Raw genomic sequence first — 25,626 nt, 5'->3', positions numbered from 1 at the left:
CATTGTAATCGGATGGGTTTTGAACTATTTTTCTTCTTCTTTGACTCTACAACTTCGGAAGATGTCAACTTCAGGGTTCAGGGATTCGATTATACCCACACATAGTCAGTCCTGCGTTTGGGGAGACAATTGGATATTTTCAGACCATAAATTCTTTCGCTACAACCAATATGGTAGTTTCATACTAATCAAATCATAACTCCGCGCTGAATCAGCTTGTGAGCTGATCCGTAGTTATTGCTCATGTTGGCAACGTCACACACACACACACACACACACCCACGGACACGCGGTACTTCCCTGAGTTAAACTGCAGTGTTTGACGCGATTATGCAAGCGAACCACAAAGTGCTTAAACATGCAAATTTGCTCGATCTTTTGAAGCGTGATTGTGCAGGTGGAGCAAAGGCAACGAAAAAAAAAAGTAACCGTCCCGGGGGGGGGGGGGGGGGGGGGGGCGGGTGGCAGTTTATCTTTCGACGTCCGAAGCGTGTGCCATCTTCTGACGTCGTCGAATGGTTCGTATGGTTGCCGCACGCCAGTTGCCTCCGCCCTGCTGCTCCGCTTCTAAAACGTTGGCAAGGAGAAGAATTGAGAATTCCCATTCCGAAGCATGTGTGCACCGGTTGGATTGGTGCAATAAAATAAGCTGCATATACATTCGCGACCGCTTTGCTCGTGTGCCTGAGACCTCCACCGCATCTTTCTGCGCGCAAGGAACGCGTAAGCGAAGGGGAATGACGAACGGTTGATTGCTCGCTCTTGCTGCCGTCGCCGTTTTGGTTGATGTGATTATAACATGATGATGTGTTCCCTCCACCAGCCTCTCTGCCATACGGGTCCGGCCGTGCTCCGCCAATGTTGGCCACTGTGTTTAAATCAAATGATGTGCGGGGGAGTGGAAACACTGCAACTTCTCGGGACAGCAGCTGGTTGTCAGGCCGCTTGCTGAGGCGGTGTGTTTGGTTGAAGGTTACGATTGCTTTCCTATGGGGTCCACCGACAGTAGGAGGCATGATACGGTACAGGGGATAATGGTAATGATGTGTGGGGTGTATAGAATAAGGAACTGTTGAATGATTTGCTACAATATCGTGTATGCAAGTAATTGTACATGAAATAGGCATATTTAATTCATTCCTTGATTCATAAAACCGTTCTGTAGCTGGGCACGATTATGATTGATCGTTCTAATTAAAAGTGTCATTACATGGGAAGTATGATTTATTCAAACAAACAAAAATTATTTACTGATTATTGTTATCTGGCGGGGGTGGCCGGGCAGTCCGGTGGCCGAGGTGACAGTAGGGCCGGTCTTATCACGGTAGGGCCGGGGTTCAGATCCCATCCAGACTGCCTCCCCGTACGTAAGGCTGAAAGCCAGAAATGGCAGGCCGAGACCTCTCGAGGTTGTAGTGCCAAGGAAGAAGAAGAAGAAGTTATCTGGCCCGATGTTGCGGCTCACAATTAAACCGTTGAAGTTATTAAATCTATGTTTAAATAATTATTTAATCTTTTTTCTTTGTGTTTCATTTTACAGTACCACGCCGAATATCCGTTCAAAGATCACAACCCGCCGGACATTGAGCTCATCGACAAGTTCTGCAAAGATGTGTACAATTTCTTGAATGCTGATAGATCTCACGTCGTGGCAATCCATTGCAAGGCTGGCAAAGGTCGTACGGGTAAGTTTAATGCAATTTGATGTTTTTGGTTGCTTCACTCTCCTCCTCTTCAGTAAGTCCTATCTTTGAGCACACTGTTTTATCGTTCGAGTAATGAGTAAAATATATTACCACGAGAGAGAGGCAACAGATGTTCAAGTTCACGACGCGGCAATCGATAAGATGGCAATTTGAATGCATCGGGTGTTCCTCTGGCAGCGTGCTCTCGCTATCGTGTGGTGGTGGATCATGATCGTGCCGTTGTCACGTTTGAACCGCAACTGTACAATTCGTTTACCAATTAATGTTAGGGGTGGACTGATTATTTCTTTTGTATATGGATTTTATTTTTAGTCCATCTTGCTTTAACCATACATGTGGTCTGGATGCGTCAAGGAAGAAGAAGAAGTAGTTCCATAAAGTTTCATAACACAATCTAATATATTTATATTAAAAAAAGGATTCTTATTCGGGAAATGTGTAAGGGATTAGGAATGGAATGGATAGTATAAATCACGTGTCGAAAATTGTTTTAAACTTATGTTTCTCTTTCTGTCACTTTGTCTACCCAGGAACGATGATCTGCTGCTACATGCTATACGACAATACCTTCCAGACTGCCAACGAGGCACTGACGTACTACGCCGAGAAGCGCACAAAGGACAAAAAAGGAGTCACCATTCCTTCGCAACGCCGATACGTGGAGTATTACGAACAGTTGTTGCGTAACAACCTAACCTACCGGAAAGTTTCACTATATGTAAGACTCGTTGCGACTCATAAAAAACAATTGCAGGTGAACGTCACAGGCTGAAAATAAATAATTGAATGCATTCTATCTTCGTAAAGGTTCTCGAGCTGCGCATCTTTCCCGCCGACCTACCGCTGAAGGTTGGATCCATACAGCAGAAGGATTCGAAGGAACCGCTGTCACTGGTGAAGTTCCACCGCATGGAGGATTACATATCGGTGGAGCTTGACTGCTGTATGCCGTTGGCCGGTGATGTGAAGGTTGAGTTTCGCGGCAACAAGCTGGACAAAGGATGGCATTTTTGGTTCAACACGTTTTTCGTCGAGCTCGCTGGTACCTGTGAGTATTACAAGCAGTATGGCGAGCAATTAGCCAAACAACTGTTAGGAGGATTGGAGGCGCGCATAATTCGATATATTTGTAAAAGCATTAACTGCTCTCTGTTTTAATCGCTCACATTTTCTACCAGATGATTCGCAGGGTCGATTGGTGCTGGCTTTGGACAAAAAAGAGATTGACGATGCCCATAAAGGTAACGCGAAAAAGTGCCCGGAACAGGTATGTTACAGATGACTTCTTTTTTTTTTCATTTGACGCTCACTTTGTAACGACGCTCATCCGTTTCAGGTGCAAGTCTTTCTGCATCCACGCGGCAAGAGTTCCGATAATTTAGACGCTAGGCCACCGACGCAGTCGCTAATCGAGGGCAATCAGAAGAATGCTTCGCAAAACAACCATCACGTGCTACATTACCAACAGCAGCCGGTTCCGCAGGACCAGCAGCAGCTGCAGCAAAGGCATTACATTGCGTTGCGGGATCCACCAAACCGTAGTCAATCGATGGTACCTAGCTCCAACTACAATGATCCCTTGCCGTTGCATCATCGGTCCGTAAACAACAATCGCGCTTCGCTGGGCAATAATCAGCAGAATAGCAGCATTTATTGTAACATCGGGATAAACATTCCGGATGTCGAAAGGCAGACACAGCAGCAGCAGCAGCTCCAGCTTCAGCAGCAGCAACAGCTCCAGCAACAGCAGCAGCAGCAACAGCGTCAGCTGAACCATTCCGGAGGCTCTTCGGAGGGTACGGATGAAGATTGGGAATCCGGTGAGTGTCATACAGTAGTGTCGGAAACCATGTGCAAATCAAGACCAACTACAACAGCTACTACATCAGCAACAACCGCGAATACAACAACAGCTACGATTACCTCGATCACTACAGCCACATCAATCCCCAGTACAACCAAACCCATTCTTACCACATCCAACCAAACCAGTAGTAGTAGTAGTAGTAGTTGCCCCGTTGCGCAATGTCCCCCAATAATACCGCCGGTGCGAGCAACGATGGTAGTAGCGATGGCCGCGACAACAGTAACGGCACCACCATCCCCCAGCAGCAAAACCTTTGCCTCCCTTCCCTCCTCCTCCTCCTCCTCCACCTCCTCCTCCGTTCGTCGTTGTTGCATCAGCGACAACGAAAACTACCTTCTCACTCGTAGCAGTTGTGGCCTCATCGGTAAAAGTAGTAAAAGTAGTTATGATCCGCTCGCTCGCGGTGAGCTCGAGCCTCCCGGTAGTAGCGATAGTAGTGTCTGCGCCACCACCAATCAAACTCTTAACCAAATCTGCCGCATCCATCCGATGCAAAGCCTTTCGGCAAACGACGAAAATCCGCCAACCCGATCTGGTACCGTTACTACCGATGGCTCCTCATCGTTAGCGGTGATGTTGTACGATGCTAGTTCGCTACAATACGGTAACTACGCGAATCGTTTGTTGCGAGAATCTCACACATTGCTGGCCGGTGGTGCTGCTGCTTTTCCGCAGCAGGAAAAGAGGGTAGAATCGCACGGAAACCTGAGACCGGGAATGATTGGTACGGTGGATCGATCCGCCACCGGAGACGATCCCAGTGAAATGGTACGCGTTGCATCGGTAGTGGATCGCGCAGAACGCGGTGCTAGTGAAGGTGGTGGTAGCGGCTCCAAAAGCAAACCCTCGTCCTCATCCCCGTTCCGGCGGTTCAGTATGGCTATGAGGCGTAAGAAGAAACGGTCGCTGAAGCTGAAGCACGCCGCCAGCGGGAGCAGCAATGGCGGTATCATCGGTGGTAACGCCACACTGTACGGGTCCTGTGCCAGCAATCTGTCCGGCATTTCGGTGGGTAACGGTTCGGTAAAGGGTATCACGGCTGCCAACGATGGTAGCGGTGTAGGAGGTAGCAGCAAAAGGACGAAGCTAAAATTTCATTGGCTGCGTAACATGCGTAGCAACCCCAACCTGAAGGAGACACTTGCCAACAGCGTTCAGCTTCGCTCGACGACCACGATCGGAGCGGGCGCTGGTAGTTCTAGCCTTGCGGAAGCGGCAAAAGCCACGACTACCACCACCACAACATCAAACGTGCCCATTCCGAAAAGCCCACCGGTATCGTCCAAGATGCCCATACCGGACGTAGCAAAGAGTAGTGGTGGTGGCGGCGACGGCAGCAGCGCAAAGCTAGCAGCCGGTGACGTTGTTGGAGGCTTGAAAGAGATCGCTTGCACCGACTACTACTCATTTCTCTGTGATAATCAGCTGAGCTATGAATCGCCAAGCAAAAGTCCGGGAAATATGATGCGGCTGGAGTTGGCACTTGCGCGTCGCCCATCCACGATCGAGGAGCAGCAGCCACCGACACCACCGCCACCACCGTCCCCTAACCTGCCAGCACCGGCGTCGCCGGCAGCGATCACCGTACGATCGGACACGGGCTGCAGCGTCGTGAAACCTAGCGCAGCAAACGTACGAATCGGGTTCGACGTAAGCCCTGTGCCGGCTTCTCCTGTTGATAGCATCGCACAAGGCTCTTCTTCTATCGAGAGTTCGTTCGAGATGATAGAGCAAGGTGATGCGGCACTAATGGAACCGTCGCAGAATATTTCTTCTACCGAACGTGCTGTGGGTGGGTTGGCGTTGGTTCCAAGTACTGCTGCAGGCAACAGTTTCTGCAACAAACTGTTGCAGCACATTGTTACCTCGGTGAGTGGTGCGCGTAAGGGTGCAGTCGATTCAACGGCTGCAAACGAAAGCAAAAAACAGAACATTGGGGAAGGATCACTCGAAAGTCTTACCGCGGACGTTGCTATTCGTCGTGCATCGTCATCCTCCTGCTCGTCACTGACGATCGTACAGCAGGCAGCAGCTGGTGGAAGTCCCGTCCTTGCACGTAGCAACCGTTGTGCACCGTTCTCGTTTCGCGAGATACGGTCCGAGCTGTGTGCAGCCATGAAGATACCGAACCCGAAACCACCACGTACCCAAACAGCATCGTCGTCTTCGTCGTCGAACATTGCCGGTGGTGGTGTGGCTGCTTCTGCTGGTCGTTCGATCGAACGAACCCTGAGCGCTCCTGTCGCGGTACAAACACTCGAATCGAGCGCCGGGAGCATTGAGAACGCAGGGTTTGCGTCTTTCGCTGCCGATACTATCACCTCCACTAGTACCAACGCGTCTACTGCTAACGGATCGTTCTTACCAACGCTCAATCGATCGCAGTCCGATCGCCAGCTAGGCGATGATCATCGGTCTGCTGCTGGCCACCGGCGATCGGGACACTGATATACATCACACGCCCTTTTTCGATTCCCCCCTCTCCCCATTCCCCTCGATTTGGTTTCCCTTTAATAGATTTCCCATTGTAGAGCACACAAATCCCTTTACCATATTCACTTTAAACATACACACCTACAAACACACACGCACACGTTAAAGCGACATTGGACGAAGCGATTCTGTTTGGATAGACGTATGTAAGACAAATAGATAAATGCAACCCTGTTGCTGTGGTCTGCTACTCTCTTCCGGTTGACAATCGACGATCGACGACGAGTTTGGAAAGGGAAGGTAGGCGTATTCGAAAACGAAAAACCCCCCCTAACCTTAAATCAACACACACACATACACACATTTCAATTGGCAAGCATTGCTGTGATTTAAAGATCGCTTGATGATCACGGGGAGGGACAAGCATATAGGAAAATGATCATAACACCGAACAGAAACACAAAATAGAGATAGATGATCAAGTTTGTTTTGTTTTTCTCTCTCATTGGAGCTACTAGCTAGGCATCGATATAACGCGATTACTTAAGCAAAACAGAAAACAAGCAACAAGAGCAAAAAGGGTGTAGTATTAGGTTCGTTTTTGTCTCTGTTTCGTTTAGTACCTTTTAATTCGGTCAGTGTATAGATGTGTAGTAAAGTGCGGCGAAAGTGTCGTCAGTTTTTTTTTTTTAGTGTTACAGATTGTTGAAAGCTAGTGCAAGAAATGAAAATCAATATAGATGATAATGCTTAACGTCTGACGCAAACCCCCGAATGATGATGATAGTTCAGATTACAGATAGCTATAGGCGTGTTTAGAAGACAAAGTAATGAATAGTGAAAGAGCTTAGGCTAGATATTTTTAAACATCGCGCGACAATCCGGTACAATGACGCACCTACCTGGGTTGGCTGAACCGCAACGTAACAACTTTAGCTGCTGTTTCCCCCCGTTTGAGAATACTTGTTGCCAGCCTAGTAATGACTCCACTCCGTTTCGAGCACGGTTTTAGTAAAGATGGATCTATTTTTTTTGTTTTGTTACTTTCGCGCTACTTATCGTCCAGTTTATGTTTTGGTTAGATTTTGTGTTTAGTTGTTTAAAAACATGTTCCGTTCTGCTATCTTTTGTGCGTTATCTGCAACACAACTTTTCTGCTCCCCGCCTCAAATTGATTCTATATAATATAATATAACGAATCGATAGATTAAAGAGAAGCAAAATCCTTACAAACGTTACAAAAGTTGCTCGGTGTGAATTTAATTGCCCGTGTCTTAGCCATAGTTGCGGAACAGAATCGGCAAGGCAGACGCATTGGACCGTTCAAACCAACCATCTAGTATGGTACGATTTAGTTTTGATTTTCAGTTGAATAGCTTTCTAGAGTACAATTAGCGTTTGCCTTACACGTGTTCGTTCCCAGCAGCTTGGTTGTACCGTATGCATGCAAAAAATAGACCGATTTGACTGAACTTAACCGGGAACTGAATGAGAAATCATAAATTTCTGTCGATGGCTCTGTATCCCCTAGAAGATCATGGTGTCCTTTTGTATCATATATTTTGCGGCCTCAAAACATGAGAGTGAAATCAACTGATTTGGAGCTGGTAAGGCTCAAAAAGTCGAGAAATTGCAATCATTAAATTAAAAAAATTATTGTTTTTTACGTACGCAGAGCTGACTACTTTGCTACGGGTAAAGTCAAGTCACAGAAAGCCAGAAATGGCTGGCCAAGACCTCTCGAGGTTTGTAGTGCCAAGGAAGAAGGTCTAAGGGGTGAAATATTTACCGTAGGCCGCTCGAGACCGGACAAATCTTTTTGTAGAATGCTTCTGGACATATGATACCACCGTTCATATGAAGTCTATTTTTTGAATGTATACGTTAGATCGTTCTGAAAAGATTTGAGAAATTCAACGTTGTCTATAACCTCCTTCTTACTGTTACAATACTTGTGTAAAAATGTACAGATCATCACTGCGGGCTATACCATTAGGACAATGTTTCCAACCATTTGAAACTCACTCGGCATATGGCGCTGGTCTATGCTTTTTTGGGTTGTTTGTCACACATATTCCATGTATGATACTTTCACTCACATTTACCTCTTTGTTACCCCTATTGCGCACGTTCATGATGCAGACACAGCTAACCACTCTATTGCAGCGATCTATTTTCACATAGCTTACGTGTTTAGTCTGAACGGATAGAAAATCGGTTTCTATTTTTCTTTTATGCGTCCAGTATTCTAAAAATCCTATTCTGTAAAATTTTTCATGAATGTTAGGGTCGACTGCAGCACCTTATTATAATCATGTTGTAAAATTGTCTCACATTTGTTGAATGGTGCATCGCACAATTAACTAACAGCTAATATACGACACACATCACATACGCTACTACTACACACATACACGACGCGACGTACCTGTCCTAAAAAGCCAGAACTTCAACACTTACCACTCTCTCTCTCTCTCCAAATTCCCAGAACACCCACAAACATCCACTAATCATTACCACCCCCACCCCCCTCGATCTCATATCATCATCACACCACCATATATCATTGCTCCTTGCCAAAGGTATTGTCCGTCCAACAGTACACGAAGGTTGTACAATTATTTGTAAAAAAAAAACGGAAAATTGGGAACTAAACCTCCATTACAAATTGCCCTCCCCCCCTTCCCACCAGAAAGAAAGCACACTAAACCATTCATTAGTTTATTCACTTTCTGCACGCTTTCTCTACTGCTGTGACACTGTGGCTGTGGTATGTTTTGTAAGATTGCGTGTGTTTGTGTTTGAATGTTGGATGGTGTATCGGAAGTACTACAGGCGTGTTCTGGGTGGATGGAATGTTGTAGAATATTTAGCTGTTTGAATTGGGTGGAGAGCGATAATTGGGTTGGGTGTATTGAGAAGGAACAATCCGAGGCATGGATGACACACGAAGATTTTGATTTTTCTCAACATTACAGGGTTTTACGTTTTATTTTAGACTGTCTGCCTATAATTTTTGACTCGCCGCACTCGATTTCTTGCTGTCGGCACATATTTTAAGATTTTAAGTTGCGTGCATTTAATTTCATTTTCCCGATTTTTGACAGCTCAAAGGACGTATGTTTCTAACCTCCTTAGTGAAAGATTGAATTGAATTATTTTAAAACATAGGCAGTCAAGTCTAAACTAAAACTTAAAACACTGTGTTTTCATATAAGGCTTTTTCAATTAAAAAGAAATAGGAATAGCAAATCAGCTGATGCTTCTTTGACCCTATTTTCGGACACGGGCAGCAAAATAGAGTTTTAAAAAACCAAGTTTTAAGCCGGAAACATACCCATCGGGACATTCATTTAAAAAAAAGACAGTTAAAAAACATAGCGATGGCTCTATTCTTATTCCGCACAGCCACATCGCCAAATAAAACTCCAACTGTCGTTTTAGCTGTGACATCGCTGTGCCTCGGATATTTTGACAGAAAGCACTTTCAAATCGGAAAGCCATTAATGCACATATTAACATAGAAGTAATTTTGGAATGGTGTAGGTCACGGTCGATTCCGTGCGTCGTAAGTGCTGCTATCCTTCAACGTTCCCTACCTTCCATAGTCCTGCTGCCTATTCTTCTGTCTCGCCTTCGGTCGGTTTTGGAAAACGATAACGATGGCCCTTTCCTCACAGGATTCCGGAATCATCGAGTGTGTGATAAACGAAAGGACACGCACTGAATCCGTGGCAGAGCATCCTTCTACATGCTCTTCGTTAATTAGCAACTGTGTTGTGTCGATCGAGACAAGACAGTGTTGCCTCTGCGCCCTTCTCCATTTCAGTGTACACATTTAAACTTACCTATGCCCTATACCACACCCCCCCCTCTGCCCCCTGTACTGCCACCAATTCCTCCCCGCAGGTAAAGGTTCACGGATGCTCAGTACCTTCATCGACCGCCTCAGCAATACGTTCCAGAAGTTGACGTCTAAGGTGCGAGGCACGTCGTCCGTTTCTAGCCCGGAAGGGACCGAAGCCTCTACCTCGTACGCGATCGAACATCCAAGCGAACAGCAGCGGCGCGGTTCGAAGATGCTGTCCCGCCGGATTACCTCGTCCAATTTGGATGTACCCCTGCTTACGTGCCAATCGCCGCCCGGGGTTGCATCGTGCGCGTCTTCCGTCTCGTGCATCATTCCATCGTCTAGCGTCGCGTCGGGCTCGTCGTCCGGACTAACGTTTGGGACGACGCAACGCTTTGCGGCGGAAACTTCATCCTTGGACGAGGAGCGACTGATGCTACTGTCCAGCAGTGTGGTCGATGCTTCGTACGGTGAAACGGACACTGACGATAGCGGTTTGCCGACACGACCACCATCACAGCATACCGATCCGTACCAGTTCGAGAGCTATCCTTCACCGTACGACAATGAGCGGCTGATCGTGGAAAAATCTTCCTCGGAAAAGATGCTGCAAGCGAACGACGGTTATCAGTACACGTTTCGACGCGGTTCGTCGGACGATCGTTTGCCGTCCTGTCCCCCGTCGGACAGTGGTCGTGGAAGTACTGAGAAGACATCCTGATCTGTGTGGGTAGTCGAGATACTAACGCCAAACCGAGCAAAGGGTTATCGCGGTTAGCAAAACTGATCGATTTAAATGATCGTGTCAAATGTTGTACTAAACGAGCGATTGAAGGGTATAGACGGGAAGCAGGGTTTGTTGGTCGCTAGATGTGGGTATCAATTTGGTATACAACATGCGTTTAAACGTTGTTCGAGGTTCGTTCGGTTTATGAACCGGTATAGGACTACGGTTTGACTGTGTTGCATAATGCGTAAAATGCGCATTCGAATCATCCTTCGATTAAGTCGAAGCATTAGTTCTTCGATGCGACATTCCATCTCATCTGGCTTGTTTCTTACGTGATACACTGCATCCTTGCAATTGCGCTGGAAGGATAGCAAGTGTGATACAGCTGCGTATTAGTCAGTGAAAGTAATGTCCAGTAACCAGTTGATTTCAGCGTACCGTACGCGTGCAATATTAGAAGTGTTTGTTTGGCTCATCTCTGTTGCGATACAGCGTAGGCCCTAAAGAGTTTGTTAGCTCCCACTGGATATCGCATTGAGATATATGTATAGCTTGTTGTACCTTTTCGACAAAGTCGTGATTTTGCACGTTCGACGTCTCTCAGTAGTGATAGAATAAATCGAAGCTGGATTTTGGTTTATTACCATTTTATTTCTCTAACAGTTTATTGTCGTTGAGCACGGCTACGAAATACGGCGCATAAGAATTGGATTTAAACCAATGTTACGTGATATGAATTATTCTTCCTCTGCAGCGCACTATCAATCGACGACACGCGTGAAATCTTATCATAAGAATCAAAGTCTCTTCTAGTATATTATAAGCGGTTAGGCTGTAGATGTGACGAACCCCACCGAAAACGCATGAAATACAATGAATGTGACGTGTGGTGGTGCATCATATACCGGAATCATTAATGCACTCACCGTCATACTTTAGCCCTTACACACACACACACGCGCAGAGATCCTCCTGTTCCGTCTCTTCTCTCCCCAAATTGCTGCTGTACTGTTGTGTAATAACGAATGTTGTTGCTCACTCACTCTTACTCTCTTACTTAGCTACATAGAATAGTATTTGCATATGTGTACTAACCGAATTTGTTGTCTATTTTTCTGTTTTTTCTTACATGCTGCGTGTATATCTTACGATTGCTCTCTCCTACCACTGGATGATGGGTTTTGCAAATGGTGGTTCTTCAATCTTCGATCGTTTTCAATTTAACAAACTTTCTTCTTTACCGTACCGCACTAACAATGGCGCTATGTGCTTATAAACTAAACCTACTAACCGTCACTGCCCACTGCTGCTACTCGGTAACTCGTTGGACTGGATGGGCGGCGGCGGGGTTAAACCTGTTGGGCATGTCCTCGCTCTTTGATCGTTGTTATTTGTATTTGCATTTCGTCTGCATCCATCATCATACAGCCGAGTCGCCAGAAAGTCTCATACGCTATCGTCTGCTATCCGAGCCGGAAATTGTAAATCTGCTAGCGTCGGCTCCGTCCGGCAGTACGGAAGAACAGCAGGATCAGTCAACGGTTAATCGTTGCTCGGGAAATTCCTACGATGCGGGCAGCAGTTCCCTGTCGGATGGTTCACCTACTGCTGGCGTTGAGCATAACGGTAGCAGCTCGGCATCCGCTGGCACAACGACGACCTCATCGGCCGAAACGGCTCAGTCACCGCCAGTAGTAACAGGCAAGAGCCCGGAAACGACGGAAGTCGCTGCCATGAACCGTACCAACCAGACGTCCACTACAGCGCAATCGAACATGGTTGAGGTGTAGACGCACGACGAAAAGTATGTTGCAAGGTTATCGAGGGACGAACGAAATTAGAATCCTTGATCTCTTCATGACCAAGCTAAGGGATGTCTTTGAGGCAGGAGTATCCTATGATGCGCAACATTTAATTGTTAAAACCGTCCAGTGAATGAAAGGTACCGGCTGAGAAGGAGTTGGCCAAAGGAAGAGGACCGCATGACCAAATTAAGCCCCCCCCCTCCCTCCCTCCCCCCGCCGTTCAAGTAGCGCCAACTAACACTGGGAACAAGGTAGAACTAACTAAAAATTAGCACAGCATAAACTTAAGGAGAAGATTTCTGCTTTACTGCAAACCACACTCTGCTAGCGGCTGGTCAAACACAAAGTAACTTGATTCTAGTTTGCTCTCTCTCTCCCTTTCCCTTCTCGTGCCGTCCTTTCTAAACTTTTAATTTTTTCTAATATTTGTCTCCTTGTTGGTTTCGTACTCCTGTTTGTTTGTATTGGTTGGTTGTTTCTTCGTTTTGTTTGTTTGATTTTGATTTGTTTTATGTTTTTTTTTCAATGTTTTTTGTTTCTTTTTCTTTTTGTACACTTCTTATGAGCTCTGACACCCGCACACACGCATGCGCGATCGTGTTTATGTTATCGATTTGTAAACCAATTCCTTTACGTTTCCTATTTTCCAGGTGAATCGACGCATCTTTGAAAAAAAGTGCACGCGCACGCATTTTCCCCCTCATTCACTCTTTCCTTATTCACCACACCACACCCACCCACTTACTCTACTGCACTGAGAGCGTTAGAAAACTGCTACTTACTGCTATAGTATAATGAATGTATTTAGCTAGCAGGGGTGGTAAGATGAATATGCACAACATTTCCTGACAACACCATCACCACAGATAGTATGCAACGCATTGTTTGCACGAAACCGTACAGTCAGTCATGCTTTTCCACCAACGGAGCTCAGCTTCACGTTGGATCGCAAAAAACAGTTGCATGTTTTCGGTGCCTGTGGACGGGTGTTGTAATTCGGCGCACGCAAGTTCCTCGGATATTTGCTCCTTAAATACACACAGCACACCACCCCCTTAGTCCGAAGTCGGTAGTGGAATGGCGATCGTTGTGTTCATCTTCATGGAGGGAGAGTTTGCGAGTGTAAAAAGTATCTGTATTATCTGCTAGCTGCACTAAACCACTGTGTAACTGTGTATAGAATAGTATGTAAATTGTGTGTGTGTGCGTGTATAGTTTAACTGAACCCAGTACATAATATTAGAGTAGAGTGGAGGAGGGTCGCATCCACGGTGATAGTGGAATAGTGGATAGTGTCACACAAGTGTGACAAAGAGTTGGAACGTGGGAAGAAATACGTAAGTTCCATGATTCAGATTCAGGTCGTTTGTTTTTTTTTCTTCGCCCTGTGTGACTTAAAGCACCAGCAATTTTTAATGACTTTGAAACAATCATCCAAAAACAATGCCGGCTTTCTCCAAAATATTACAGGGTATTTGCCAGATGAAATAACCACAGCTCAATCGGTTTTTAAAACAAAAGCAGCAAATAACTTCATAAAGATCGCCAATGTGGTACGATAGGAAGAACAAATAGAGGCATAATGGGGATAGCTGTGACAAACTTGTTACAGAAGAACTGCCCCTAGGATAGATGAAGTCACACAACACGGCTATAACATAGTTTCAGTTCTGTACCTATCTTGGAGGGCAGAATCATAGGTACAACTAACGGACTCTTCAAACGAAGATCACTCTCTTGATTTGGCATTTCTGTAAGGAATGCGATACATTCGCTGATAATAAGCTATGTCTTCTTCTTCTTGCTTGGCATTACAACCGCAAGAGGTCTCGGCCTGCCATTTTTGGCTTTCTGTGACTTGTTTTAATCATTTGACCGTAGTAAGGTAGTCAGTCCTGCCCATAAGCTATTTCAGTTGCACTAGATTTCATAAACATGCCACAAGTTGGTATGTCAGCTACCACACAAACCCGGCGGGTCATAGTACAATTGTGGCACATGATAGCACTTCTTTGCCAAGGTAAGATGGCGTCATCAAAAATTCATTTCCGGGCGCTTATACGCCAGAGTTTTTGCTTCACTTGACAGGCGACTAGTAGACGGTAAGATGAACCAATCTTATCCCAGGATTAACAGGATTGGCCATTCAACTGCGGCTAAAATTATTTCAAAGAAATCAGTAATGGCAGGCCAGGACAAGACCTCTCGATGTCTTTCCATTTGCGACCCTTTGAAGCCGTCATCTTCGGCGATTGATCTAAATCGTTGCTAGTGTCGTGGTTTTTATCATCGGAGCAAAAACCCTGCCAATTATCCTCGGTTTGAAGGTGTCACACGCTTAGCGGACAGCATAATACGACCACCATCCGGATCCCCGGATACGATAATAGATGCCATCTGGAGGCTGTAGGAAAAAGTGTTTTTTTTTTAGTAGCGTCGACCTAGCATACAGTATAAGATTAAGTAATGAACCAATAACAAACAAACGCAGACAAAATGTAGCAATCGATGACGGCCATATTGTTGTTATAATAGGGGACGAAGCGATTCCCTTCGGTTCCAGCAAGCGTTCTGGGAAAGCGGAAAAAGAACAATTTATGGATCATATGTAAGAGGGATACAGTTAGACACATCGCCCAGACATACAAACACACAAAATTATAAGGCTGTGGTACATAAGTTAAAATTTCCAGTTTGTATAAGAACACCGAAAGCACACACACACACACACACAAACATTTAGCGTTAATCACTATTATCGACTTCATTCTTATCCGCTCCTTAGAATGTATCAGCCAGCTGTGTGTTAGTTGTGTTCTTAGTGCGAAAAAGTGTCCGCGGTTAGAGTATTGTTTTTCTTTCTCTCGAGAGAGTCTCTCTCTCGCTCTCTCTCTCTCTCTCTCTTTGTGTTTTTGTGCATCGCGTAAAGGGTGTACCCGTGTTTGTGTTAGGGGTGGCTTTAAGGGCACGTCTGCCCTTCCGGCCTTTCCTTGCGTGGGAGCTTTTAATCTGTTTTACACACTTTTAAGCATTGTAAGTTTTAATCGATATGCTGTATGTTATGTGTTGTTGTGTGGGTGCATCAAGTGCATCAAAGAGAGTGTTGGATTTTAAATTCGATGGGTGGTTCCGTTGGAAACAAACTGTAAGCATGTGTTTTCTGGTTTGTTTCGAGTAATGATTTGTCTCATTCTCAGATTTCCCAACAACCCTCTAATAGCTTTGTTTTCCCGAATGTTACAAGTTTCATCGTATATTGTAGGGTAGTAGAGTGAAAAACACCCGTGAAATGCTTTTGATCCATAAGTGCAAACAAATAATTGTAGTTGTGGTGTAGTAGCTGGAGGTGGGTGCGATAGGAACGTGATACTTTGGTTCAAAAGTAGACACCAACGGACGATGGGTGGAACCGACCGCATCGCTAGCACCATCTACGATACTGAACAAATGATAGATTAGGGCGTATGTATTGTGTATATGTGTACTCTACTAGTAGGTATAAACCATCTTTGTCCCAGGCAGTACCATACACAGCGCTGTTCGGTAGCAGGAAGGTAGTGTTTAGGGAGCTTTTTATTCTGTCAAACATGTGCATAATACAGTAACGGGGGTTTGGGTTCCGTACCTTGTTAAAGCATTCGTAGTGCCCCCCCACGTAGTGTGGGGGGGGGGGGGGGGGAGGGGTTCATCAACTATTCTGCGCACACACTATAGAGAAGATTTCGCAAAAGCATTGTCGCAAATAGTCAACAAAATAAGCCATCACACACAGACACATACACACACACATGAAACATCACATTACATTATCCCTTATCTTCTTAAGCCTAACGAGGATGTAACGCAGAGGTGGTGGTTCGTCGTTCCTTTCCGCACAATAGCGCTGCACCCTTTTTGCGGTGGTGTGGTGCATTGTGTGCGTATCGAACGGTGAACGAGCCGGACGAGTGTGTTGAGTATATTATACATATATTATATACGCATTATAATCGCTTTAAAGAGAGGAGTAAAGAAAGAAAGAAAAACTAATATAAAAGGTATGAAAAGCGAGCAAGAAAATACAAAAAAAAACAACAACATAACATGCTAGTAACACGCGCAAGCGCATGAGAAACTATTGTACAAGTATGCTAAGATCTACCCGTAACTGTGTAATGAAAGCTCTTGCCCCCGAAAGCTCGTTGTCCCATTTGTCTCCAAGTGGCGCGTGTGTGCCGATAGTCGGCCGAAGGAAACTTATACTGCAATCGGTTCGAAAGAGACCGCGCGAGGTGGAGTTTGGTTCGGTGATTAGATAAATAGCTAAGGAAAAAAGAAGGAAGGGAAGAAAGAAGTGGTAAAACTAAACACTAGAGTACAAAAAACCAATATGTAAGATTAGTTTTAGAAGCAAGCAAAAAACACGAAAAATGGCGCAAAAAGAGCAAACAAAACAGCAGGCATCCACAAAAACTCACATCCAGCTAGGAGGAAGAGGAAAAAGTATGATAGTGGAAAACGGGAATGTGGCCGGCCTGTTGCGCAGACTTACTGACTCGTTTGCTCTTCTTTTCTGCTTTTTCCATTCGTGAAATGGCAAAAAAAAAGAATTAGCAGCATAATATGATACGATCGCCACCGACTGATCGCTAAGCTCAGTTCGATTGTGAAATCGGATATGGTGGACACGAATCGCGCTGGACTCGTCCGTAGTCTGAAGCGCTAATAGTGATATATAAGAGTAATGGATTAGCGATGCTGTTGTTACGTTCTAATTTGATTTGATCTCGTTGCCATTTGTGTAAACTTCTTCCCACCACCCACCCCCCATCAACAACAACCACAACACCCTGCAAGTGATAACAGGAAACTCGCACTCGAGATTTCAATGATATCCCTGTGTCCGTTTTTTCTTTCGGAATCGTTGAATTGGAATTCGAACAAAACTACTCCCTTTTGGTAATAGCAACAAATCCTTATGGAATGTGATAAATAACACACACACAGAGAGACACAGTTTGGATTGCACTTCAATTACATAAATCCTTGTTTATTCAGACACTTTTGTACAAATAAAACCCGGCCCTTTTTTTGCTGCCTTTGTTATCGCCTTCGGATAGTCCCGGGTGCAGAGCAGAGCAGAGCAGAGGCAAAGGGCAGCTTCGCCCTGTTTTAGGCCCCCCTCCCGACGACAAAACACTTTTTATAAACAAAAACAAAACAAAATTAATTGATAAGAGATAAGCGGTGCGCATACATCTATGTACTATAATCCTCTTCGTACTCTTGTATATCTTGTATCGCTTTCCCGGAAGAAGAAGAAGAAGATATATCAAACACATCTTTCGGCATAATGGTTTAGCAAGGAAGAGGGGAGGATGGTTAGTTGGGTCGGTGTTTGCGCGAAAAGGGTGCAATCGGCGCCGCTTCCGCCTTTGAGAAAAGCGTACGAAACAGAAAAGAAAGAAAAACACACACACACACAAATTAATATACACACCCCGCCGTCCTCACACATTACTCGAGACACACGTACACGTATAAATATATACTGACATGGGAGCAGGAAATCAACATTTTAGACAGGATCGCCACGCGCCTCGTAATAGAGAGATGGGAACGGAAAACAACAAGAACAAGAAACACAAATGTTGAGAATATATAAATATGCTTAGGATATGTGGAAGCAAACCGTGTAATGGTGGACGATTAAAAATGCAAATGTGAAAAAAAGAATACGTGCGACCAGTAGCTGTGCTTTCCTGTTCCTTAATCTATGCGTACAAACGATTTGATTTCACATCGTCTCATCGTGGGAGGAGGGAGAATTGTGGTTTTTTTGATGAGAAATTAATTCGTTTGTATAATAGGAGGGGCAAGTCACACATCCGAAGAAATACATGCGTATGGTATTCAATTTTGCAGGTAATGTATAAATTATATCACACATTGCACTCTTCCTCTTTACGCGAACGGTAAGCACCACGGCTGTTGTTATACCTCAAATAGCAGAATGTTTTCAACATAAAAGCATTTGTTTTGTGGCTCAAAGCATTTTCTTTGAGAAATATTACATTTTTTATTGTTTATAATCTTGACTTCACATGGTAAGAGCGGGGTTCAAATCCCATTTAGAACGCAGGGCTGACTACTTTGCTACGAGTAAATTCAAGTCACAGAAAGCCAGAAATGGCAGACTGAGACCTTGCAAGGTTGTAGCGCATAGGATGACGGAGAAAAATATTTCCAGAAACGTGGTAATTAATTTGTCGCTTAGTAAAAGCTTGGTGAAAAATGTTAAAACATTATACTTAGAAATATTCCTATAAGGGGAGAAAATTAATTTACCTACCCAAACATGCATGGAGACGCCTAGTATCTAGAGTATAAAAGGTATTAAAAATTAGGAAATACTTACCTAAAACCACTTAAATTCTTATTCACTACTTTTCTCACGAAAAAGGCTTTATTTCAACTTATTCATCATTTGATATACGAAAAAAGATTCCACTCGACAGACATGACACCAAAAACGCAGATTAAAATTATGTTTTTTCTTTGTTAAATTTTTCCGTTCTTACCCAAATTTTCCTTTAAATTCAGAATAAACCTGAAGTAAACAAATCCAACTCTTTCCAAACTTTTAAAACAATTTAACATTAACTAAATATTAAAAATAAAACTATTTTACATCATAATTTTGAATTTTTTAAAGTTCATTATGTAAAGTTCCTGTTTGATGTGGTGCTTTTCTATAACTGAAGTTTTTACTTTTTATACCCGTACATGGAATAATTGCCCTGCTTCTAGAGATCTTGTAGTTTCATTAAAAAAAATCATAATTTTATTAGATTAATTGATAAAGTTAATGATAAATTTTATAGCTACAATCGAAGAATTAAATAATACGTAATATAATAGCATTTGTGGTGTAAAAACTGTTTTTGATTCTCCATATTTTAACTCAATCGTTCTAAAAATCTTCAACCGAAATTCGAAGCCTCATGTATTCGAATGCGCTGCTTCACCACTGGAACGGATGCTCCCTCACCCGTGCAGGGTTTCGTCGGTTCGAGATATGGGCAACACGCTGCCAACACGCTGCCAACAAGCGCACGGCACTGCCGCACACCGGCAGCTTGCTGCCGCCCGAATGTGCTGCGCTCCTGGTAGAAATTTTGCACCGTGCCGTCCGCGTTGTAGACACAAGTGACAGCACGCGGCCAATCGGTAACCCTTTAGCAGTGGGACGCGTGATGCGCGTGCCGGCCACGGCCATTTCCACGGCGAGAGACCTGTTCGGCACGTGGGTGTGCGGTGGGTGAGCGAGCGAAGCAACCGTACACGCGGTTGCCATGGTAGCTTGTGTAGCTGGCGGCGGTACCGGTTGCGCTAGCGTCGTTGCCGTACGAGTGTGAAGCATGTGAACCGCGGGCATGCAGCAACCAACACACACTGCTGTACCCGCATGACAGTGTGCCCTGCTCGGGTGCTGCGCTCCCGGTACGTTTGTTGAAATTTTTCGTAAGAAATTTTCAATCGAACATCGGAATCGTTCTCTGGGAACGGCGGCTTTTCATCGAAAACGGTTAAGCGGGGTCGGCGATATTACCAGCTGTGTGTGTTGCCTCGGCTCGTTCGAACGCGCTCGTTCTCGCTCGTGCTGCCTGCGCACGCATGCGACCCTGGTAGAATTTGTTGATTTGGTTTGAAAAATGTGATTCAGCTACACCGACTCTGAATCGCCTCAACCTGGCGACACACACCACCATTCACAACCGAACGAATCTCGCTTTGTGTGCGTCGTGTTTGGTGAATGTTTTCTTTTTGTTGTTGCGTGGCGAAGTTGGTGAAGTCGCTGGACTAGGGCCGCAGCGCGGGCGGAAGTGCGATTCGAGTCGATGTGTGCCGCTTCGCAATGGAGGGAGGGGTGTCTTTGGACGGTATAGTTTCAACCCTTAGCCGAACAGACATACTCGCGTTGATGTCTTCGTGTCCATCCACGTGTTTTGTTCGATTGTTTTTAAATGAGGCAAAGAAGCTTCCGTTAAGCCGCCATTTAAATGGTTCAACGGATACATTTCTTTGCCCGAAAGATAATTTATTGGAAAATTAAGTCATATATATCGGCGTACACTTTTCCAAGATGGAGTTTAACAAGCACAGGGGATACGAATACATATTGTAAAATGTTTTGAATGCATCCAGCGACTTCCGAATGAATTAAACCAGATTGGCACCTGAAATCGGTACAGAACTTGTAATTAAAGTCTTCGGTTCGGTTCTCAATTTGAGAAAGTAACATTTTCCGGGCTTCTTAGTTTAGAGCTGTTAGGTAAATGAACCGAATGAAGAGCAGAATTCCTCAATAGTTTGACAATACCCAAATACACAGAACCATTCTGATTTTAGGATAGAGCGATGGAAAATGGTTTACGTGAACTTTCTACTCGATCATGTAAATCTATACGGCGACACCTCATTTGGCGATCATGTATACCACGTTATGAGGCTTGCCACTGAATGATTCGTGTAGTCTTTCGCTGGGTCGAAATATAATTCATATAAAGCATATGAGCCATTTATTTTATTTTATTTATAAGCTGGACATAAGAACCGTCCATACTGTTCATTGCTGCCGTCTATTGCTTACTGCTCAAGAGGAATGGATAGCTCGGAACACTGGCCTAAATTAAATTTTACTTAAATTTAGATCATCTCGGCAAGTTGCAAGTTCGGTGCGCTTTTTCCTCTTTCGGGATCTTGGTGGTCATTACGAAATTTACAAATATTCAGTTTAAAGATCGCCCAGCAATGCTCTTTTGCTTGCAGCTTAGGACAATAGGCTGTATATCAGCCGTTTTTTCTGTTATTTAGAGATCTCTTGGCTTAATACTTCGAGAGCTGGTCGGGCCAAAAGGCGATATCGAACTATACTATCACCTCGCTCACCAAGATGCTCGAAGAAAAGATAGGTCCTTGTAGGATCTTTTTCTGGATATTAATATAGGGAAGCAATTGGAATTGAAAGGGTCATCCAATTGAGGATTGCCCATTTAAAATAAGGTTGCAATTGAAGGAAAATTGTGCGAGTCTCTTTTCGCAAGTAAAGCGGAAGGAAATGATGTTGAAAAGCATGTTGATTTCCCCTCGAAAAAAGGTCATCCACGACGAGAGTTGACGTGCTAATTGCTGGCCAATTTTTTCGTCAACTGCAGACATGTTGACAGGGGTGTGCATGTGCACCTTTTAATTAGTGTTTTAATCATTGCTTGATCGCGTCCCTTCTCTAAAACGGAATGAAACGGAATGAATGTGTATGAATGAATATAAGCAACTATGGATGTAGGCAATGACACTCTAGGTACTCCTCGGCTTGAATGGTGCACGGACCCATGTCGACGATATTCACCTGAGAATGATCGACACTACGGTTGATCGCTTCGTGGCTTAGCCATGATCAAGGGCAGCCCGAACTGTCGGTGGGTATGGGATCTGTTGGGGTTCGTAACTGTTTTCTTCTGGAGCCAGATCCCGATAGCGGACGGTGCGGTGAGTATGCGGTGGTAGATGATATGTCCTCCAAATTACGCCATCCTTTTCCTTTTGGTTAAATTTAGATGACCCGCAAACAGCTGATCAACTCGATGGATATGATGCGTTCGGCTTGTGCTCCCAAGTTTAAAGTTTCTACCGGTAAGTAAAGGCGGCCGTAGGGTTATCGATAGAGATAAATGTACTTTGCTTTCAGAAATGCTGGACAACCTGCGCAACGGTATATTTGCCGAGGATCGTGAACTTAAGTGCTACACGATGTGTATCGCTCAGATGGCCGGAACGGTACGGGTTGCAAGTGAAGCAGGTATACATTCGATTCAGATGCATGATATCATCTGCCCTTTTTGTTCTAGATGAGCAAAAAAGGTGAAATTAATATACAGAAAACGCTCGCCCAGCTGGACGCGATGCTACCGCCGGACATGAAGGAAAAAGCAAAGGAAGCGGTCCACGCATGTCGCGATGCACGTGAGTATAGCGGAGCGGACAGCATTCTCTTGGCAATGGTTTTTCTACAAAAGACGTCTTTCCAACAGAGGGTCGATACAAGGATTCTTGCGACAAAACGTTTTACTCGACCAAATGTCTGGCCGAGTACGATCGTGAAGTGTTTTTGTTCCCTTAGCGTAAGAACAATCGTAAAACAGTCTTCCGTTGGGTTTGGGGACGATCAACATCTTTCCAGAAAGGGGAAGACCTCGCGATCGCGATCATCATTATGCTTGCGGGTTGAAGCGTTTGATCGTCTTATTGATGCGATCTAACACCGGGATCGCAGAGGAATCAGCAGGCAGCAGCAGCAGCAGCAGCAACAAGAGCAGCATGAACAGCTTACGGCAGCAAATGCAACATCACACCATTCCCCACAGCACAGAGCGGAAAGCAGCTTAGATAGTTTCACACAAAACCCTACCCGATGGTGATGGATTCTACCAAAGCATGGGAAAAGAAATAAACGAAAGAGCGTGTGTGTGCGTGCATGCGTGCGTCTAACGAAACAATTCAAACCCGCATCGGAGGAAAGCAAACTACAACAAAAAAAACTCCCTACCCCGTGTTCAAAGCGGACAAGAAATTATGCTGCTCAAAGATGAGATCTTCCTGCTCTATGCATGGTTCACTGTTCGCCTTCATCTCGCGTGCTCATTGAACCGTGAAATTGGTTTCATTCTCCCCAGAGTTCAAGCGCAGGGGTCAACGCGTTAATTGATGTTGGCGCATGCGCGGTTGCCTTTCACCCGCCCGCATTTTATGCTGGTTGCGCACGGTGGCGGCGCCTGGTACGCATTGCTCGTATAGCCGGTTCGGACCGGTTGATACCTCTCGGTACGCATGATGCCTGGTTAGTTGATCCGAAGCGGGGTCGAAACCGATCCGATGGCGGATCGTCTCCGATCGTGCTGCTGCGAGCGCAACGGCCTTGATCCGCAGGGAGGATCGACTTCGGGTGGGTTATTGGTTGGCTTTGCAAAATTGTGGAACATGATGATGATCCACCGGTGGGTTCGTAACCCAAACTTATTCTCATCTATTAAGAGGCGTCGTCGATTCGAAAAGCCTCCATCGTCCAAGAAACCGTGTTTGCCGACCAACGAACTGGGACTACCAAAAAAACCCTCGTAAGCTATGAGGCCGAATCTACCAAGGCGACCAGTGAGGCGTTTTTCACTCAAGCCTCACTTACCGAAGTCGACGAGTCGTCATTATCAATGTCGAAGATCTCGTAATCGGGTAGGCTTCGTTGTCGTTGTAACTTGATCCGAGATTCCTCGATTGCCAAGAGATATTGCCTAATAAGAGCCAAAGAGGGCTTATCGACCAAGAGATTTGCACTACTGCATACCAAGAATAGCCGAAGAGACCTAAAGAATCTCGAAGGCAAAGAGGTTCCAAAGATACTGACATCTTTCAAGGGATTTTGTTGTGCAAGTGGCCTTCACCTTCGAAATACTTCTCGCCACTCTTGCTCCAAATCAATTAATAACGATAATGGATAGTTGCCTACATCACTAGGAAGCATGGCGATGCACAGCACTACTTGCTTCAAAGAGTAGTAACTGCTAAACGTGTCCTACTTACTGGTAACACAAACTTACATATTGTGCGTTCAAAATCTTCAGCACAGCTCCAATAACTGACCCCAAAATGTATTGATTACACTTTGAATACGGATTTGCTACTCCATTCAATTTCCTTCCCAACAATAAAACCGAAAGTGATTCATAACAAATCATGCGAAACGAATGGGACGATGACGACCCTCCTCCAGCCGTTTAATATTGAACTTGACGCAGTTCGACCATCGCGTTGTCATAGTAACGCGTATGGTTAAACATACGCCATACATTTTTATTTTGCATTTCCAGAAAAGCGGCAGCAGTAGACACAGCAGGTGCACTTCAACAATCAAGTAGGCAACGTAAGTTACAGCTCTGTTGTACAAAGTTGACTCATTCCCCTGGGCTTTTGCTTTTGCAGATCACACGATGAATTCGCATCTCTTTCCCGGACGCACCACACCGGAAACGATGGTCGGTGGCATTAGAAAATGGGAGCAACTTTCGCGCACCACCGTCAACCGTACGTACCGTCCGTTCGACGAAGAGTTTACCGCTGCAGCTGGGCCGGAACACCAGCGAAAAGATGAGTCGGAATCGGATCAAGAACCATCCTCGGCGGAAGATCAGTACACCGAGCAGCAGCACTACTCGGAATCGGAATTCCATACCGAGCAGGAGGAGGAAGAAGAGGACTCGACCGAGGAGCCCGCACGTATTCAAGTGTCCCAGTACCCACCGATGAACATCGAACCGGACGGTCATCTGCTGCACATCGATTTCATTTCCAACCAGCTGGAACGGTTCGTTATGCCGGGTTCAGGACAAAATAGAGGACAGCGTCGAACGGCGACGGGTACGCTAGGAAGCGGACACACAGCCAGGAAGCTTCCGGGACAGCAGCACAACATCTCCTTCAGCCGTGAGCGTGTGCGGGAAATCGAGCGAACCAATCAAATATTGCTTCGGCGCATCATTACGACCCGGCCAACGCTGCAGACCCAAAACATAAAGCCGGTGAAGCGTAGTGTATGTATATGATTGCTTAACCCATAAAATGTTACCGCTCTGTACTGTAGATCTTAATGCAAAATGCATCTTTGTATAGAGCTCAACGAACGCTTCGCCAGTGACCAGCGCTGCTACGAATCGGAGAAAGGCGCAAGAAAGAATCGCTGCAGAAAATGAGGTAAGAAAGTTGTAAGGCACTTCAAATCATAAAAAAAACTAACCATTATACATCTATTTTACTTTCCAGATTCTGCTGCGGAAAGTGAACTCGGTTGGGAGTAGCCTAGCAAAGCGTCCAGGCTTCTAAGAACTACTGCAATCAACTGTCGGGCAAAACGATGTTCATCTACAGCAGACTTTGTCGTTTTGGTCTAGCATCGGTTTTTTGATGCTGCCAAATTTAACCGTTCCCTTGATCCATTTTTCTATTGCTTTATTTCAATAGAGATCGGTTTATACCGTTTATACCACATTGTCTTTGAATTGTAGTTTTACTATCTTCTTCCATCCGATACGTCGTTCTCCGGTGAACATGCCTCTCATATTATGACTAATGAATCTGATTTAACATAGCAGCATACTACAGAAGAGGTAGCATTTTAAAGCGCATTATCACCAGGAATGGTTTAA

The 25,626-nt window shown here is 45.0% G+C and overlaps 3 protein-coding genes across 5 annotated transcripts in view; all 3 read left to right on the top strand.

Moving 5' to 3' along the window:
- LOC118511638 (pneumococcal serine-rich repeat protein) overlaps nt 1–11,531 on the top strand; it is a 33,712-nt gene extending 22,181 nt beyond the window's left edge. For 2 of the 3 annotated variants that reach the window (XM_036054952.1, XM_036054951.1), the window contains exons 5-9: nt 1,541–1,685; nt 2,237–2,424; nt 2,514–2,754; nt 2,885–2,973; nt 3,043–7,249. In XM_036054952.1, coding sequence (XP_035910845.1) covers nt 1,541–1,685; nt 2,237–2,424; nt 2,514–2,754; nt 2,885–2,973; nt 3,043–6,021 — 3,642 coding nt within the window. In that variant the 3' untranslated portion in view covers nt 6,022–7,249. Of the gene's footprint in view, nt 1–1,540; nt 1,686–2,236; nt 2,425–2,513; nt 2,755–2,884; nt 2,974–3,042; nt 7,250–9,915 lie in introns of those variants that run through there. The other variant, XM_036054953.1, reaches the window with a different exon arrangement.
- A 9,887-nt stretch (nt 11,532–21,418) lies between these two features.
- On the top strand, nt 21,419–24,329 carry LOC118511635 (general odorant-binding protein lush-like). Its single transcript, XM_036054948.1, has 5 exons — nt 21,419–21,922; nt 21,991–22,066; nt 22,122–22,210; nt 22,282–22,396; nt 22,465–24,329. The coding sequence occupies exons 1-5, from the start codon at nt 21,827–21,829 to the stop codon at nt 22,551–22,553; spliced, it is 465 nt and encodes a 154-aa protein (XP_035910841.1). The 5' UTR covers nt 21,419–21,826; the 3' UTR covers nt 22,554–24,329.
- Nucleotides 24,324–25,466, top strand: LOC118511632. Its single transcript, XM_036054944.1, has 4 exons — nt 24,324–24,347; nt 24,407–25,014; nt 25,094–25,174; nt 25,244–25,466. The coding sequence occupies exons 2-4, from the start codon at nt 24,415–24,417 to the stop codon at nt 25,301–25,303; spliced, it is 741 nt and encodes a 246-aa protein (XP_035910837.1). The 5' UTR covers nt 24,324–24,347; nt 24,407–24,414; the 3' UTR covers nt 25,304–25,466.
- The last annotated feature ends 160 nt before the right edge of the window (nt 25,467–25,626 follow it).

Source organism: Anopheles stephensi, chromosome 3, assembly GCF_013141755.1.
Source record: "Anopheles stephensi strain Indian chromosome 3, UCI_ANSTEP_V1.0, whole genome shotgun sequence".
NCBI classification, from domain to species: domain Eukaryota; kingdom Metazoa; phylum Arthropoda; class Insecta; order Diptera; family Culicidae; genus Anopheles; species Anopheles stephensi.
Note: the sequence above shows the minus strand (reverse complement) of the source record. Positions and strands in the feature narration are given on the sequence as shown.

Coding starts and splice junctions, on each gene's coding strand:
- LOC118511632 (XM_036054944.1), top strand. CDS start 24,415: ATGAATTCGCATCTCTTTCCCGGACGCACCACACCGGAAACGATGGTC. Junction 25,015..25,093: donor TAAAGCCGGTGAAGCGTAGT/GTATGTATATGA, acceptor ATCTTTGTATAG/AGCTCAACGAACGCTTCGCC. Junction 25,175..25,243: donor GAATCGCTGCAGAAAATGAG/GTAAGAAAGTTG, acceptor TTTACTTTCCAG/ATTCTGCTGCGGAAAGTGAA.
- LOC118511635 (XM_036054948.1), top strand. CDS start 21,827: ATGATCAAGGGCAGCCCGAACTGTCGGTGGGTATGGGATCTGTTGGGG. Junction 21,923..21,990: donor TCCCGATAGCGGACGGTGCG/GTGAGTATGCGG, acceptor GGTTAAATTTAG/ATGACCCGCAAACAGCTGAT. Junction 22,067..22,121: donor CAAGTTTAAAGTTTCTACCG/GTAAGTAAAGGC, acceptor CTTTGCTTTCAG/AAATGCTGGACAACCTGCGC.